Source organism: Triturus cristatus, chromosome 4_1, assembly GCF_964204655.1.
Source record: "Triturus cristatus chromosome 4_1, aTriCri1.1, whole genome shotgun sequence".
NCBI classification, from domain to species: domain Eukaryota; kingdom Metazoa; phylum Chordata; class Amphibia; order Caudata; family Salamandridae; genus Triturus; species Triturus cristatus.
The window spans coordinates 484,296,137-484,314,196 of record NC_140585.1 but is presented as its reverse complement, the minus strand read 5'-3'; the positions used below and the strand labels follow the sequence as shown (position 1 = coordinate 484,314,196).

The 18,060-nt window shown below is 45.3% G+C and overlaps 1 protein-coding gene across 17 annotated transcripts in view; it reads right to left on the bottom strand.

Moving 5' to 3' along the window:
- PLEKHA5 (pleckstrin homology domain containing A5) overlaps positions 1-18,060 on the bottom strand; it is a 1,155,627-nt gene that overhangs the window by 93,010 nt on the left and 1,044,557 nt on the right. For all 17 annotated transcript variants that reach the window (XM_085652691.1, XM_085652692.1, XM_085652698.1 and 14 more), the window contains 2 exons: positions 12,952-13,158; positions 5,435-5,596 (listed from right to left, as the gene is read on the bottom strand). In XM_085652691.1, coding sequence (XP_085508817.1) covers positions 5,435-5,596; positions 12,952-13,158 — 369 coding nt within the window. The remainder of the gene's footprint in view (positions 1-5,434; positions 5,597-12,951; positions 13,159-18,060) is intronic.

Genomic DNA, 18,060 nt, shown 5'->3' with positions numbered 1-18,060 from the left:
TCAAATATGGAAACATTTTGGTAACTCAGCTATCATGAATATCAACAAATCAAGATCTCAAGACGCAACTCCTCTTTGCTCATGCCAAAAATATATGAGACCATCCATTTGTTGTGTGAAAATTACAGGTAAGAGCTTTAACTTGAGTAAAGAACTCACTAACACTTCATCCCTTCCTTCATCAAAAAGCAATTCGTATTTACAATATAAGAACTTTGCAGAGTAGATCGTCAGAACTGGACTGAAGAATATACTAGTTGACAGAGTAATCCCTATACTTCAAAAATCGTTTGAGCCACCACTCTAGCCCATACAGTTCTGAATACATCATGGTTTAAGCAGGGTATTGGATTCAAACTGCAGATTCCAGCTCACGTGCCACTAAGGAAAACTGCTGGGTCCTTTACATGCCAGAGATCTAGTGGGTGCCTAATCTCCTAAGAATTTAGATCATTATCTGTAATGACCTGTATTTTTACAGGCCTTGACATTTCGTAATTTTCCTTTGGCCTTGTTGTGACTGACTTCGATAGCCCATTCTAGCAGTAACAGGTTTTCTCTTAAACTGTGGCTGGTCCTACTCCAGTATAAGGAGACCTGTAACCCAGTTAACAGGAACTGTGACTTATGCATAAGTTATTTCACACCTTAAACCCATAATGTCCTGTGCATTTTTGAGATGAGTCATATTTTAGACATATTTTCAGCTGTTGAGACTCAAAAACATTACCTTGTATTCAAGTGCTGCTGCTAAATTAGGACACACGTCAGAAAAAACAGAATATACTTAATACACTAACATAGTCAATTGATAGGGATTGTTACACAAAACACAGCAAGAGGACTAAGCTCAATATGCATTTCAAGGAACTATATTGTTCCTCATAGGATAACTGTTCATAAACAGTCACAAGTTTTGAATGTTGAGTAACCCATGCAAAACTATCTGACCCAGAGGGAAGTATGGCTTATGATATGTTGATTGTTCTTCAATAATTAACTAACCTACATTTCCTACACATTAAGACCTTTTCATTTTAAAAACCAAAGTCCAGTCTACACATTATTCAGTTTATTTTGTCTTTGCTGTAATTTTAAGTCTGAGTTCCATACCCGCTAGCACATGCTGGAGTAAGCTCTGACTGCCTCGCAGCTAACTGCAGAGAGTATAAAGAGAGTAATCCATTGGAAGTGCAATTGTACTAGAGGCCATGAGACATGAGTGGTAAACAGCTGTCACCACCTTAAATACTGCTCATAAACCACAGACTTCTCTGGGTCATGAACTTTGTGTCAAATCAAAGGCTCAAAAACAGTGGCTACACCATAAAAAGGATTGCAAGTGCAAATAGAAACTGGTCTCAAAAACAGGGGCTATACAATAAGGAGGATTACAGGTACAAAAAGAAAATATCCTTTTCAATACACATCGTGGAAGAGATAAAACCAGTGGGCGTTGTAAGATCTTTCACAAGAACATAACCCAGGCCCCTTGAAAAACATACTAGCGGTCAAACTGCAAAGATCTCTTTAGCTTTTTCGAGTGCAAGAAGAGGAGAATCTAAATCACAATCTTTGACCACCAAGCTGAGATCACTTAGAATACTTGCTTCAATTGAATTATTCATTCTAAGCCATCAGTTAGTCCGTTGAGCAATGAAAAAACATAAAATAAATCAAAGCTTCCAACCCCTCCACCTGTGCGAAAGCCAGTTGTTTTCTAAAATGCATATATCCTGACTATAAATATTACAGAGTAGCTGAAAGCCTCAGTCTAGGAAGGTTTAGTCCCAAAGAGGGTCAAAGAAAGACTGCTACTTAAATAAGCCAATCACAGACCCCAATGAACAACTACTATCTGTTTCAAAGGAAGATTTTGGAAGCTGAGGGCAGGGCTGTAATATTCCTTAATCATATTTGGCTTTCACTTGCGACAGTATGTATGTGATATATACAAGATGCTACTGTAGGCTACGTTATAAAGGGCAAAGGTGCAGTTACCATAAAACATGCATAAATCAAAGTTATTGAAAATATGCCAAAGCTACCCTAGGGGTAAAAGGGCAGTGTGTGGAGAGTTATAAAGAATTACCTATAAGGCATACAATAAATATACTGGACAAAAGAAATCGGGGACAGTGGCTTGAGTGGTGGTATTGAAATGGGTGATTTAATCTGCCATCATCAATTAGATTTTTTTTAAATAAATATATAATTTGCCTATTAGAAGTTAATCTTGAGTAGCTAATGAAGCAACGTTGAACTTGGAAAATTAGAAAAATGGATGTATATGTTTAATGGCTTAGGATCAGACTAAAGTTGGATTGCAATTATTTGAATCGATGATATGAAAGTCATAGATTGCGGTATGGGAATTGTAACTTGCAAGATTTGTAGCGATTTAGAATTAAAGGGAGATAGATCCATTAGAAGGAAAACTAAGTGATCACAGAATGGTAACTAATATTGGTGTTTCACACCAAAGACAGGGCAGGAAGCGTGTGACAAAAGTTGGTCCATGTTGTGCATGGTAAAATCAGCAAAGATCCGGAGTATAAAATATGGAAGACAGGACACCAACATAAGGAAGGTTTCAGGTAATGGATGTCAAGCTTCTGTGAATTGGATACAGAGTATTAGTGGCTAGGGTACAAGGAAGCAATAGAAGACCACAGAAAATTAAAGGATATTTTAGAATAATTTATATATGTAAGACTTACATTATATATGGGACTACCATTCCTGACCCAAGGTATCACCTTTACGAAGAGTTATTTGTTTTCCCATACGGTTTTGTAACTTTAAAAAAGTGAATATCTGGCAAAAGAGAGCATTGTCTTGTGTGTTTTACTTTGCGTATTTTAATTATTTTGTACATTTATTAATGACAAATCTCTGAAGGAGAAATAACTCTCCCAAATGAACTGGTCTCCAAGCATATTGTCATGAAATTAATCCATGATTATCACATGTAATGGGGGAATGAAATGATAAATGAAGGAGATTTGTTTTCGTGAAAAAAACATAACTGTTATATAACCAGAATAAAACATAATGGTAAATCAATTTTGTTGAAAATGACGGGAACCCCTGACCCTAATGGGAATAACAACCCAAAACAGTGCAGTGTGATAAAAGCCACAGTAGCAACCAGTGTATTAAAATAAAGGAGTAATTATAATTATTGTGGGATAAAGGAGTGAACTGAAACAAGTCATGAGCAAAAAATAGTACACACAATGAATAAAGTAGGGAGAATGCCACAGAGTCCAAGCAGGTATTTAAATTAGAATTTAGGTAGTGGGGATTGACCAGAGGAAAGTCTGTCAGAAAAAAGCAAACAAAGTGATCATAGAATCCCACAATAACTACATGAATAATCAAAGGTTGGCCAAAGCTATTTTGTGCAGTCAAAGTCACAAAGAGTGATTCTGCTCTATGTGCAAACTGGTGCAACGTTTTAGGAAGCACACAAGAGAGATGTAGTCGAAAAAGTGTGGAGGAGGCCATTTCTCTAGCAATAACTGCGGCCTTGAACAATTTAATAATTTTGTTTAAGAAAAAGGATGATGCAGATCTAGCAATTACAATCACAGATATGCTTGAGGATAGACGTGCGTTTGTACGGAAATTCAAGTGTCGCGCACAGGCAATTCAGCGGCAACTACATCTTACTGCAGCAGAACTGCATTCACACTATTTATGGATCTTGCGGGAAAGACTGAAGTCATTAAAACAAGCATAGTTATGTTCGCTAAACGTTGGACAGCAGGAGATGTAATTACTCTGCTGTAATATCTCACACTTATGTTATTTGCACTTTAGTTCAGAAGAAAAACATCGAGAGAGACTTTCCAACATGAAAGCAGTTTTTAAAGGAGGGCCTACGGTGAAATAACAGACGACCCAGTGCACCTCTAGAGTCAATCTGTTACATTTTAAGGTAGTTAAGTCTAATGTACTGTTAATTATCTCCGAAATGTATGACCATGACAGTATTGTTAAACACAGCCAAAGAAAAACAAGCATTGGCAAAGACAGTAGATCTCTCCTTTGGCATGTATTGATATGCCAATGGTTCTAGCCATGCTTCATAGCATGATTTTAAAAAAAGAAAAAAGTTAGATGCAGCTGGCTGTGTCATTTTGTAGGTGTATGAACTAATCATGCACATGCCTACAAAATGACCCTGGGGCTTTTTTTTCTCCAGCCGAGTTGAATTGGTTAAAACAAAAAAAGTCACACAGGTGAGGGAACCAACCTTTGGGGTGGGGAAAGCAACGAGAAGATACAATAACGAGGGGGGTGGGAAGTACATAATGAGGGAAGGAAGCAACAGAGAGGGAAGCCACAGGAGAAGGTGTAGGTAAAGTAACACAGAGGGGAAACAACAGGCGGGAGGTCACGAACCAACATGGGGCGGAGGTGGGGAGGAAGCAACAGGTACAGCGTGGGGAAGGAACACAGAGGGGAGGAACATGGGAGGAGCAAACAAATGAGACTGAGTGCAATGCGGAGGTGGGGGAGAAGCACATAGTTAAAGAAGTAACACAGGGTGGGATCTACACATGAAGTCAGGAGGGAAGCACACAAGCAGCGAGCACATTGGAGGGGTAGATGTGCATAAGCAGTGCTTAATGTGTGAAAGAAAGATTGCCAGTGCCCAAAGCTCTGCTGAGAAGCTGGCAGTGGTGCAATTACATGTTGGTGCACCGACCGAAGACCAAGGCTGGTAGTCTTAATCCACTTCTAGACACTGCGGCGACCGGCACAAGAAGTGCAGTGGGGCGGGCGGGAAGTCGGCAGACTACGGAATACGTATAATTAAATAAATAAATAACACCTATTCTGTCGACTTCACCCCTGCCACGCACTGCCCCGCTCCACCGCACTTACCTGTGCCAGCCGCGGCTGACTAGTCACACTCAGTCCCTTCTTCTCGCTCTTGCAGGTTTCTGTTTTCTCCCTTTGTGACGGTTTTACCGCCTTTCTCTTTTTTTTTTCATCGTTCCGATCTGGGTGTTTTTCCCTCTTTTTCACTCGGTAAATATCTGAGGTGGAAAAATAAACGCTTGTCCCTAAAAATAAGAGTTGGTGGCCCACCCAGCAACCACCAGCTCAAATTAAGCACTGTACACGATACAGACAGCAGGAGAAAACACACACTCAGAGTGCTTACAGACAAAAAAAAAGTAAAGCGTAGCATCAGAAAAGTTAGCAGTAGAAGGACAAAAGTAAAAGGTCCACGCTCCAGGGACGGGACAAACCCAAGGAGATGAAGTGAATCACATGAATGAGACGTAAGCAAATGACAGGGACAATGAAGGCAATCAATGGTAAGTACTGGATGGGTCCTAAGCCCACTGTAAAGTAACAAAAGTTCTTGCAACAGAGAGCACATGGGCTGTCTGCGGTGAGACCTAAAAATACACACCTCTTCAGTGATTTCTGAATTATGGTTTTCGGCTTTAACTGCTTCCTTCAGTCTTATAATTTCCTGTGCAGGAGTTTCATGGCAGTGTTCCAAATCATTTTCTCTAATCGCATTCTCCAATTCTGTAATATTGATGAACCCCTTATCCTCCCTTCTTCGAGCCTGTAACAAAATACACTGACTAAAACATCAATTCACTAAAAATTTAGATTGGCAATCTACAGAAGATAAAAGAAACTAGATACTATTGGAAAACATTAAAATAAAATTCCGATTTAATAAGCTTAAGTAGTAATGTTAGTCATTCTTAATTATATTTTACAGTGCATAAAACAGAGTTTTAAATGGCAAGAAATAATGTGATTGGTCTGTTTTTATTCAGATGTTCCAAGCAGCAGCAGAACATTACCATCAGAAAAGTTTACCATTTTTGTGTTTCAAAAGAACAGGAGAATAAAACAGTGCATAATAAATGTAAAAGAAAATGTCACCTGCTATTTTAAACATGTATACATCAGAAAACAATTTACAGAAACAAAAAATGTTTGTACTAATTAGAGAAATGGCAAAAATATATAATAATGTGGTCATCCCTGAATTTACAAAGCTGTAAACATTTGGATATAATATTGCTATGTTATGAGGTTTCCCTTAAATGGGAGGTAATATATTATTCACAGACTAGACGTAATTTACCCCCAAATATCAGTGGTTTCAGTGATAATCTCTTTCTTCCAGATTATTCCACTCTAATTATCGATGCTTAAATACTTGTACACATTTCATACTCCCACAATAGATGGGTTTCCATCGCACTGCCTTTTTTCCATTAAAATTGGAGTTTCACAAGTGATTCCACAGAGTGTGAAAGTCCTGTAGTAAGAACGGACTAGGAGAAAGAAACTGTATGCACTTGCACAAGAGCTGGGTTTATGGGGTGCTTCTAAACTACCGATGATTAGCGATGGATCAAATGGAAAGTGTTGGAAAGAAAAAGATGTGCCACAAGATCTAGAATGTTTAAAGTGAGGAAGTTCAAAAGATTTGGAGACGAGGCAATATACCAGAAAAACAATATCTAATAGCCTATACCAATTAACATTGTAAAATGCTTGGGAGTAAAAATAGACTACAAGCTTAGTCTGGCATCCCAAGTTCAATGAACTATTCCCTTTTGTCACCAATTGACAATACTAAGAAAGATTTCCCCTATTCTCTTGACCGAAGGCTAATGTTTTAGCAGTGAAAGCCCTGGAGAACTCCAATGACTTCTTTTTAGAATTGCACATGGTTTATCAAATGGAGTGCGGGCTGTGCAAAATTCTGCAGATTACTTTTTGACGGATTCCTCCTAACTATTACAGGCTAGAAGAGATTTCAAGATATTTGCACTGGCTACTTAAAAGACAAAGTTCAGTTTGAGGCACTTTCTCTAGCGCATAAAGTGTTTTATGGAAACGCTTAGTTTCTTTAAAAAATGCATCAAGAAATACTGCCCAGCGAAGTTCCTTGATTCTATAGAGGAGACCTTCCTTGTGGTCCCCAGGATTTGTAAAAATAGGTCTGGCAGGTGACTTTTTTGCATGGCGGCCTGAAACTCTGGAATTCACTTCTACCATTTTTTCCCTGCTTGACATCAGTGGCTAAATTCAGGAAAAACCTGAAAACTTGGCTGTTTACTAAAGATTTTTGTTAGCTGAACTTGTTCAATCATTCAATCAGAGGTTTATAGAGCGCGCTACTCACCCGAGAGGGTCTCAAGGCACTGGGGTTGGGGGAGGGGAGCAGGGCCGGGTCAGTCGAAGAGCCAGGTCTTGAAGTCCTTCCTGAACGTGTGAAGTCTTTGGGAGCATCTGATGTTGACCGGTAGCTCGTTCCAGGTCTTGGCTTCGATGTTGGAGAAAGCTCTCCCACCGATTCTGTTTCTGCAGATGCGGGGGACCTCTGCCAGGGCGAGGTCGATGGAGTGGAGGTTCCTCTTGGGTACGTGGAAACATACTCAGTCGTTGAGGTATTTGGGGCCTATGTTGTTGAGGGATTTGTAGGCGTGAGGAATTTGAAAGTGACCCTCTTCTCGACAGGGAGCCAGTGGAGGCTTCGTAGGTGTTGGGTCATATGCTCGTGGCGCGGAGTCCCTAGAACGAGCCTGGCAGCGGTGTTCTGGATGGCTTGGAGTTTGCGTAGAAGAGTTTTGTTGATTCCGGTGTCGAGGGCATTGCCGTAGTCTATTCTGCTGGTTATTAGTGCGTGGGTGACGGTATTTCTGCAGTCGGGGGGGATCCATTTGAAGGTCTTACGGAGGATGCAGAGGCAGTTGAAACTGGTGGACGCGATGGCATTGATCTGGCGGTTCATGGAGAGGGAGGAGTCTAGGATAATGCCGAGGTTCCGGGCGTGGTCTGTTGGGGTGGGTGGGCTGCCGAGGGCGGGGGCCATCAGGTGTTGTCCCATGCTGAGGTGCAGGGTCCAAGGATGAGGACCTCGGTCTCCTCAGAGTTGAGCTTTAGGCAGCTATCCTTCATCCAGGCTGCTACGTTTCTCATTCCTTCCTGGAAGCAGAGTCTGGTGTCTTCTGGGTTCTTGGTAAGGTAGAGGATGCGCTGGGTGTCGTTGGTGTAGGATACAATGCTGAGCCCGTGCTGTCTGACTATGGCGGCGATGGGGGCCATGTAGATGTTGAAGAGCGGTGGGCTGATTGACGATCCTTGGGGTACTCCGCAGATGATGTCCGTAGGGGTCAGAGAGTAAGGGGGGGGTGGTCTGATCCTCTGGGTTCTGCGAGAAAGTAAGTCAGTCGAGGGCGGTTCCCTGTATTCCTGAGTTGTGGAGTCTGGCGGCTAGCGTACGATGTGAGACAGTGTCGAAAGCTGCGGAGAGGTGTAGGAGAATGAGGGCTGCGGTGTGTCCCTGGTGTAGCAGCATGCGGATGTCGTCGTTGGCGGCGGGGAGGGCGGTCTCGGTGCTGTGGTTACTGCGGAAGCCAGACTGGGATGCGTCTAGGATGGAGTTCTCTTCTATGAAGGCGGTCAGCTGGGCGTTCACGAGTCTTTCTGTTACTTTGGCTGCGAAGGGGAGGAGAGAGATTGGGCCGGTAGTTCTTCAGGTCAGTTGGGTTGGCCGTAGGTTTCTTGAGGAGCGGTTTCACCTCTGCACGTTTCCAGTCGTCTGGGAAGATGCCGGATCTGAGGGAGGAGTTGATTGTCCGTCCTAGTTTGGGTGCGATGACAGCAGTGGCCCTGTGGAAGATGTGAGGGGGGAGCAGGGGTCGGTTGGGCCACCTGAGTGCGTCTTCTTCATGGTTGAAGTGATGAGTTCGACGGACGCGGGGGCCCAGGCGGTGATGGTAGGCTTCTCGGCGATGGAGGGAGGTGTGGTGCTGTCTTCTACTGGCTCGCTGAAGTTGTCGTAGATGGCCTTGATCTTCAGGTAGATGTAGGAGCTGAGTTTGTCACAGAGTTCCTGGGGTGTGATGTCCGTGGCTTCGCAGGACGGTTTTGCGAACTGCTGGATGACGTTTAACAGTTCCTTGACGTTGGATGCGTTGGTCTTGACTTTGTCTCTGATGAAAGTCCTTTTGATGTCCCTTATACGCTGGTGGTAGTCCTTCAGGGCGCTCTTGTGGTTGTTCCGTGCTTCCATGGTCTTCTGGTTCTGCCAGGTTTTCTCCAAAATGTCTGCAGGAGCGTCTTGCTTCATGGAGTTCGGTGGTGAACCAGGCGGCCTTCAGGGGGCGTTGTCTGGCGGTGCGGCGGAGAGGTGCCAGCTTGTCGGCGCAGCAGGAGACCCAGCGGTGGAATTCCCTGGCTTGGTGGTGTGGCTGAACGGATGTTTGATCCTCCCACAAAGATGGGGTCGAGGGTGTGACCCGCTCTGTGTGTGGGGGTGCCGACGAGCTGTTTCAGTCCTAGGTTGGAGAGGTTCTCGAGGAGAGTGGCCGAGTCGGGGTCCTGGCTGTTCTCGAGGTGGAAGTTCAGGTCCCCGAGCCGAATGTAGTCCGTGGAGGTGATGGCGTGGGGTGCAGCGAGCTCGGCGATGGTGGTTGCGGGTTGGGCGCGGGGTCCAAGTGGTCTGTAGATGAGGGTGCCACGTAGCGTGGTCCTGGGGCTGGTCTGGAAATGGAGGTGATTTGTATTGGAGTGGGGGTTGCTCGAGTTGGATGTGGAGAGTCGGAGGCTGGTCCTGTGTGCGATGGCGAGGCCTCCTCCCGGGCGGTGTAAGCGGCCCTTTCTCTGGATCTTGTAGCCCTCGGGGATTGCAGTGGCGATGTTGGGGCCGGAGGTGGCGTTGGTCCAGGTTTCCGTAAAGAAGGCGTGTCGATCAGGTCCCAGATCTCTACAGCGTGTCGGTGTAGGGAACGTACGTTGAGAAAGATGCAAGTCAGGGTTTCCGTGGGTCGTTCCGTGGTTGGCCCTCCGGCGGTTGCGGGTGCCTTGTTGATGGTGAAGGATCTTCGGCAGTCTCCGCACGAGAAATGCCCATGGGTCCTGTTGGGCGAGGATCTTGCGCAGTCGGTGTGGCCTCCGGGATTTAGAGCGTGGAGGGTGGCTGGGTCGTAGCAGTGGGGACTGGGAAAGTCACGGTTCCTGGCGCTGGGCACAGACGGGCTTGCTTTAGGCATACCTTTGGTGCGTCTGCTGCGCGCGCCCGCTGCGCGGTTGTCATTTAGCAGGGGAGGGGAGCGGCAGCAGAGGAGTGGGAGGCGGGGCTGAACGGGGGCGGGGCCACAGCAACGGGAAATAGAAGAGACAGAATAGATCCACAATACAGTTAAAAATACAGTAATGCACAACAGTCGCGCAACCAATAAGTGTGGGTAGGGGGGGAGAAAAGCGGCAAAATACCAGGAAGGAGCAGCGCAGCATCGAACACAGGGGTGAGAGGATCAAGACTCGGGCGAAACCGGCTGACGAGCGGCGCTGCTGGGGAGAGTGTTACCTTTGATCAGAGGGCAAGGAATCACGAACGCTCCCCCGCAGTGGTCGCCATTTAGTAGGGGAGGGGGCGGGAGCAGAGGAGTGGGAGGTGGGAGCGGGGCTGAACGGGGGCGTGGCCGCAGCGGCAGGAAATAGAAGATTACAGGGACAGAGGCAAAGTACAGGGACAGTATAGATACACAATACAGTTAAAAATACAGTAATGCACAACAGTCACGCACCCAATAAGTGTCGGTAGGGGGGGGGGAGAAAAGCGGCAGAATACCGGGAAGGAGCAGTGCAGCCTCGAACCCAGGGGTGAGAGGCTCAAGACTCGGGTGTTCACTGCATTCACTGTCTCTAAAGAACCTTAGGAGATGGTGTGCATCATAAATAGAAATTAAAATAGCACAGAGCTATTAGATAGAGCCTTGTAACAATACAGAGATTTGAAAGCCAGTAGAAGGCAGTGTAGGGCAGCCAGATTACTAGAGATGTAAACATAGATAGGCTGGATTACAGTAAGGAGACTACCACATTCTGAAGCATCTGGAGGCATTTCAACAAGTAGTTGGCCAGGTCAAGTAAGACCCCGCTGCCACAATCTAGTTTTAATGACTTTCGCCTGAAACAATAATTGTACAGCAAAAAGTTGGAATAAGTGGTAGAATTTTGTATGCAGTAGCTTTTTGTCAAAGAGTCTGTTTTGATTAAGGCCTTGTTCACTAGTGGTGGAAAAGGTCATACAGTGAGACGGCATTCAGTCAAAATATGGAGTTGGAAATGTCGACTTACACTAATATCGAGTTTTAAATATCGTGACACCGAAATATCAACAAGAATATCGTGGTCAGCACGTGCTGCCACTTTCGATCGTGGGTTGCCTTGCGGGTGTGTGTTTATTTATGTTGTTGTGTTGTATAAAATGGAACCGTATTGTGGGCTCAGAGCCATATGGCCAGTGCTGTGGATACCTCCTGCCTTAGTGTCTATGTAAAGCTACGTGCCTCATTGTATGTATGTCATTTGTTATCGGCACTTTAGCGGCCGGCCGGAAGGTTGTAGGCCCATCGCTGTATATATTTGAGATTGCAATAAACGGTTTCAAAAAAAACAAAAACAAAAAAAAAAAAAAGAATATCGTGGTCAAGAATTTTGACTTACTAAGGTAAGAAATATAGATTTCAAAATTATAGAAGTTATTAATATTGTATGCAAAAAAATAGTTTAAAATATCGATTTTTTAATTAGTTTTATGTATTTTAGTGTATATTTTAAATGAACAAGTATTGTTTATGTTTTTTAATATATGTGTTAAATTTTTTGTAGTTAATTTTATTTTAACAAAAGTTTGCGTTTTTTTGTTCTATAGCGGCTTGTGGGTTTATAGGGGAATAGGGTGGGAAGTAATTTAAATATAATAAATTGACATTTTTTTATTTATTCATATTTATTTAATTGAGATCATATAATGTTAATTGTGTATTTAATTATTTTTGGTAAATTTTGAGTGTGGGTTGTGGGGCTTATAGGGGTATAAGGTGGGAAGTAATTAATTTTGAAATAATTATTGCTTAGTTGCTAATTATTATTTAATTGATAATTATGATAAATGTGTAATTTTTGGTGCAGGTTGTGGGGTTATTAGGGGTACAGGGTGGTAAGTAATTTATTTTTAATGCATTAATTAGTTGAAAATTGATTATTTAGGGTAATTGTTCAATAATTTTTTGGGAGATAATAGTTCGATGTAAAGACCAGGTTCACCCCTTTGGATTGTGCAAATGGGTTGAAGACTGGTTCCAAGCTAGAGGTGCTGAGGCTACTCAGGTAGTGGTGCAGAAAACAGTCTCCAGGTCAAGATGCAGCATTTAACTCTGGGGCAGTCTGCAGTAAGTGTTCGGGGTCTTCCAAAGCAGCATGTATATCCGGATTCTCCTCTCTGCTTTTTTCGAGGTCAACTGTTTCTTCATTTCTTTGAGTGAAGTTCTCCTAGCGCTGTACAATGTACTTGCTCTTTACTCAGTAGATTAGTAGAGGTCTGGTCCACCTAGGCAACTGATGTGCTGGCTACCTAAACTATTGACTGGCCAAGAACCAGATTTCAATCTCATTGAAGTGAAAGACAGGACTGCAAAATAAACCAATTTTTAAAAGGCATTTAGAAACTGAAATAAAATTAATAATCATGAGACTTTAGCTTGAAAGAGCTGTTAAATAAACTTTTTTTTAAATAAAAAAGTTGTTTGGTTGGTTTGGTCTGAGTGCTGCCTCTAGGCTTGACCTAAAAATCTTTCTCCTACTTTGCAGCAAAAACATGGAATCTTTATTCTTGTGAGTACCAAACGCATGGACAGAATCGGTCAGAACCCCAGCCAATCTCCAGGCTTTTCGCGAAGCCCTTAAAGCTTGGAACCTTGCATAAATCTATCTCCCTTGCTTCTACTTTCAGTGCCAGAATAACTCTGAGATTACTGTTTGCACTGTACAAGAAATGTTCGTTCATTAATTTTATTTGCACTATAATGACAATCAACAAATATACTAAAGTTTGTACCTTTGCAAAAGTATAGACATCAAATGGATACATAAATGCATGCTTACTTGTGTCAGCTTGAAAGGATTTTCTCTTGGAGAAGAAGGGCTAATTGAAGGAGATTGGTCAGAATCACCAATAAAATTTAACCCCTTTTTCTTTTCCTTGAGACAGGCTTGCTGATGTCTTTTTATTCTTTCCATCTGCTCTTCCACAGTCATTCGAGTCCGAGGACTTTCCAAACAAAGCTGCTCCACTGCACTTCTGGGCCTTTCCTGAATCGTATTTGAAAAAACACAATGAAGTCTTAAGACTGGAGTCATGATTGGGACATATAGTTGCTGTTAATGAATTACGTTTTCGATTTCCTGTTCAAAGACTTTTCCTCACCTATCATATTATCAACTGTTTAATATGCATATCATTATTTATTAGACGGAATTCTATTTTTTTTAACTGCACTGCTTCCCTAAATCTGGTGGCGAGATTAAAGGAGAATAGGAAGTGCAGTTTGCGGATCTACTGCCCTTCCCCTGATCTTGCACACTCCAAAGACTACATAGCTTGCATTGTGTTCAAACCATCATAGGTAAATACCTGCTATTATCTACCACACAGAAATACCTAGTGAGCATGTCAGGATCTCCACCTGCTTTATTGTACAGGTGGGGTGCTGTTACTCCTACAGTGATTCGCATTACACTGAGTACTACTATAGCCAGAGGTCCTAATAGCCTCACCCCTAATACTATACTGGCACGTATAGAAATGGTCCTACTGCTATAACTATTAAGACCAATTAATAACACTGAATATGTTTGCGCTACGAGAAAGCTAATTTTAGTGATGCTGCTAGTACTATGAGGACTGACACAAGCACTACAACTGCTTCAATTCTAACTACTGCAAAAACCTACTACGTCATCTCTAGACTTTTATTGGATCTAGGAATACTATTGCACCACTTACATTACTTCCAGTACCATGGCCATAAATGCTACAAATGCTACGACTGGTGTGATTACTGTAGGTTTCCCAAGACTGTGATTTGTGGTACCATTCTCATAGGTCCTCCCACTAATGGTGCCACAATAGTTGATTACAGTGCAACTACTGACAGTTATAATATGCTTAGTGCTACTACCAAACACACTACTGATACTAATACATGCAATACTATTGCATTGGTGCTACTACATGTTCTATTATTATGTGAACTAGTATTACTAGTAATAGCAATATTCGTAATATTACTATCAAGACCAGTAATTCAGCAATTGTTGCTATTAGACATCAGTAGTAGCATCACTGGTAGGAGTAGAGGCAAGACCCGTTAAGTTAGCATTAATAATATTAGAATGAGTCGATGGAGTCTGACCTCTGGGGCCCATCGGCTTAGGGTCCATAATTCTGCTATTTCATTGTTCTTACAGCTGTCGACGTTATCATATCCGTCTACATGGAGGGGTCCATCTCTGCCACGCTCTTGCTCCACTAACCGTTTTAGCTTAGCACTCAGACTTATTTGTATTTCTGTTTTGTTGTTTTCCATTTCAGGGCGACAGATGCTTCAATTTCAGAAGTGTAGGGTGGGAGGTGTTGGGGGGGGGGGGGGGGGGGGCGGAGGGGTGGGAAGACCATTGTCTCCCGTTCTCTCGATAGTTCATTGTTTTAGGCCGCGTTCAGTCCAATGTTTTTCGTCCTTCATGGCAGCTTTCTATGCACACACCCCACCAACAACGGCATGAGACCCATCGGAACATACGAGTTCTATCCTCACGCCCAGGCTATGGAATGTTACCTCCCCTGGGACCCGGGTCTATCCACACTGATCTACACATACACTACCACTCTGATGACGTCCACCCTTAATAGACCCCTCAACATTTTGTCGTGGAACGTCAATGGCCTATTAGACCATATAAAGCGAACCGCAGTCCTCCGCAGTGCCCGCCAGGCGCCCAACATCCTCTTTTTACAAGAAACACACCTTCTGGGAAGTCATTGCACCTTCCTCGCCAGTTATGGGTTTGACAGGGTCTGGCATTCTGGTTTCACACGGGGCTCCCGGAGAGTGGCCATACTGATTCGCAGGGGTCTCCCCTTTACTTTGATGCAGGTCGAGACTGATGCACAGGGCCGCTATGTGGCCTTGACCGGCAGGATCGAGGGTCATCTTAATCTCTTATGCGTATACATTCCCCCTGCCACAATGCCCTCTGTCCTCCGACGTCTTACGTAGGTAGTCTCAACTTTCCCTCAGGTTCTGATGGTCATCGGAGGGGATTTCAACGCTGTTATGCCACCCCCTCGTGACACGACAGGTGCTCCCTCTGCGTCCCACCTTGCCTCTGCTAAGCGCCTTTCTGATTGGTCCTCCGCCCTAGGTCTCTGCGATGCTTGGAGGGTGTGGAACCCCCGCCGAGAACAATATACTCATACTTCGGCGGCCCACCATGCTCACTCCTGTATTGACCTGCTCCTGTTGCCAGCAATCGACTGTCAGTTGGTGTCTGAAGTTACTATCCTGCCTCGAGTTATCTCAGATCACTCCCGTCTCCCTCCGTCTCGGGAGTTCCCCCGGTGGAGTCCGTACAACTTGGTGGATCAATGCTTGGTTTCTGCAGGATGCATATTAGTCAGGACCCTCGGGCAGGAACTGCAGCAATACTTGTTGATCAATAAAGGTTCGGTCCCTTCGCCGGGTACATTGTGGGAGGCCGGCAAGACCACTATACGAGGCGTGGCTAGAGGCTTAGTCCACGCGAGGCGCACAGCTCAGACCGCCTGCCTTGTGCAGCTCGAGGCCTGCGCTGCACGGTTGGAATCAGTGCAAGCATCTGCCGAAGGCGCTGGCTCCGCCCGACAGCTCGCACTGCTCCGTGAGGAGATCTGTCAGATCTCTCTGGAATCCGCTAAAATGCTATGGCACTCCTCATTGGCGTGCTTTTTCGGCTGCGGTGACAAAATTGGCAAACTACTCCATAACGTAGTCTCATATCCCAAAGCCAACCGCATAATCCCTAAGGTCTGCGATGCGGCTGGCGCTCACCATTTCACCTCTCAGGCTATTGCATAAGCCTTTGCGGGCTTCTATGCTAACCTTTATGCGGTCCGACCTCCCGAGGCCTCCCTGGCTGCATTGTTGTCAGAGACAATGACCGAACTGCCCCGTCTTCCCCGGGCAGTCTCTGAGACTCTGGACCTCCCCCTTACCTCGGAGGAGATACACGGGGCCATTTCACTCTTGCATTCCGGTAAGACGCCAGGGCCGGATGGCTACCCTCAAGAATATTATGCGACCTACCGCGACTTGTTGGTTCCGCGCTTAGTGGATCTGTTCAAACATGTGGTGGACACGGGGTCCTTTCCCCCCAGAGACCGACGTGGCCACTATTGTGGTTCTTCCGAAGACACAACCGCCTTCCCTCGCCTTTGCGGACTACCGCCCCATTTGCCTCATCAACACCGAGGTGAAAATCTTCGCCACTGCCTTGGTCCAACGTCTCCGTCCCCTCTTGCACGACTTGGTCCACCCAGACCAATGTGGCTTCATGCCTGCCCGGGGTACCCGGCATTGCATACGCCGTCTCCACCTCGCCTTCGCACACTGCCATCAACTCACTCGGTACTTGGCCTTGCTTTTCATTGATTTTGAAAAAGCATTTGACACTTGACTGGAGCTATTTGGAAGACGTGCTGGAGGTGTTGGGATTCGGCCTTCCATTTCGGCGACTCATCCGAGTTTTATACTCCAGTCCTAAAGCAAGGGTCCTAATTAATGGCGTGCTCTCGGAGGCATTCCCCATCCAGAGGGGCACTCGCCAAGGTTGTCCGCTCTTGCAATGGAGCCCTTGGCCTGCCTCATACGTCAAGATCCCCGCATCTGGGGTTGGGCTTGGGACCCCTATCAGGTCGACAAGTTCGCCCTTTCCGCCGCCGACGTCCTCCAATTCCTAGCAGACCCCAAGAACTCCAGCCCACGGTGCTTGGACGCCCATTCCGCCTTTGAACGGGTCTCTGGCCTTCGGCTCAACCCGACGAAATCCACTCTGGTTCTCCTCCACCCGTCCCGTGCCTGCTTCGATTGGCAAACAACCATTCTTCTGTGTAGGCAGTGCTTCCAATACCTGGGGGTTTGGGTAACTCTGCTTCCAGAACTTGAATGGGACCCCAACATTACACCCCTGGTTGCCAAGGCGGACCTCAGGGGATGGCAATCCCTTCCTCTTAATCCCCTCGGCCGAAGTGCCCTTTTTAAAATGATGGTTCTCCGTAGTTTTTTATATATTCTACAAAATATAACCTTTCACCTCCCGGGGAGTTGGTTCTGTGAGATTGATGGTTTCCTCACCCGGTTTTTATGGAGGGGCGGGAGACCACAAATGTCCCTGACTCACTGCCGCATACCTCCTTATGATGGGGGCATGGGGGTGACCAATCTTCACCTTTACTATCTGTCCACGAGACTCATTGTGGTTCATAACTGGTTCGCTGGCGGCTGGTCCGATGCGGCATACCAGGTTGAGCTCAGATCAATGGACTTTCCACAGCTCCAAGCCCACTTGTATGGGGCCCTCATACCACAAGTCCTCCCCCCCATGACTAGGACAGTTCTACTGGCTTGGCGCACTGCCCTGCGCCACACGAAATGGGATGGGAAACTTACCCAACACACACCCCTGTGGCATGGTACTTGGCTGCGGGAGGCCTCGACTCTACAGGACGTCCGTCGGTGGGACCACATTGGGATCTCGCTTCTTGGGGACGTCTGGGTTGGGGACCACATCAGAACCTTCGCAGATTTGCAGCTGTGCTATTCCCTCCATTCCTCCCAATTTTACAAATACCTACAGCTTGGGCATGCCCTCAAGGTGCTCATTCCGTCTTCCACCTCCCTCCCTGAATTTAGTACTCTCGAAGCCCAAGTGAAGATGGGGAACCTAGGTAAAAGGGGGGTGTCGTGGATTTATCGCTCCCTAGTGAACAATGGCCCCGCAATCCTAGAGGGTTGGCTGGGCCCCTTAGAGGATGCAGACTGGAGAGACGCTCTTATGGCCCCCAAGACCTTGACAACCTCTTACACACTGCATCTAATCTAACTCTATTATTTACACATGGCATTCCTAACCCCTGCGCATCTATATAGAGCCCGACTGCGGCCCTCCCCGACCTGT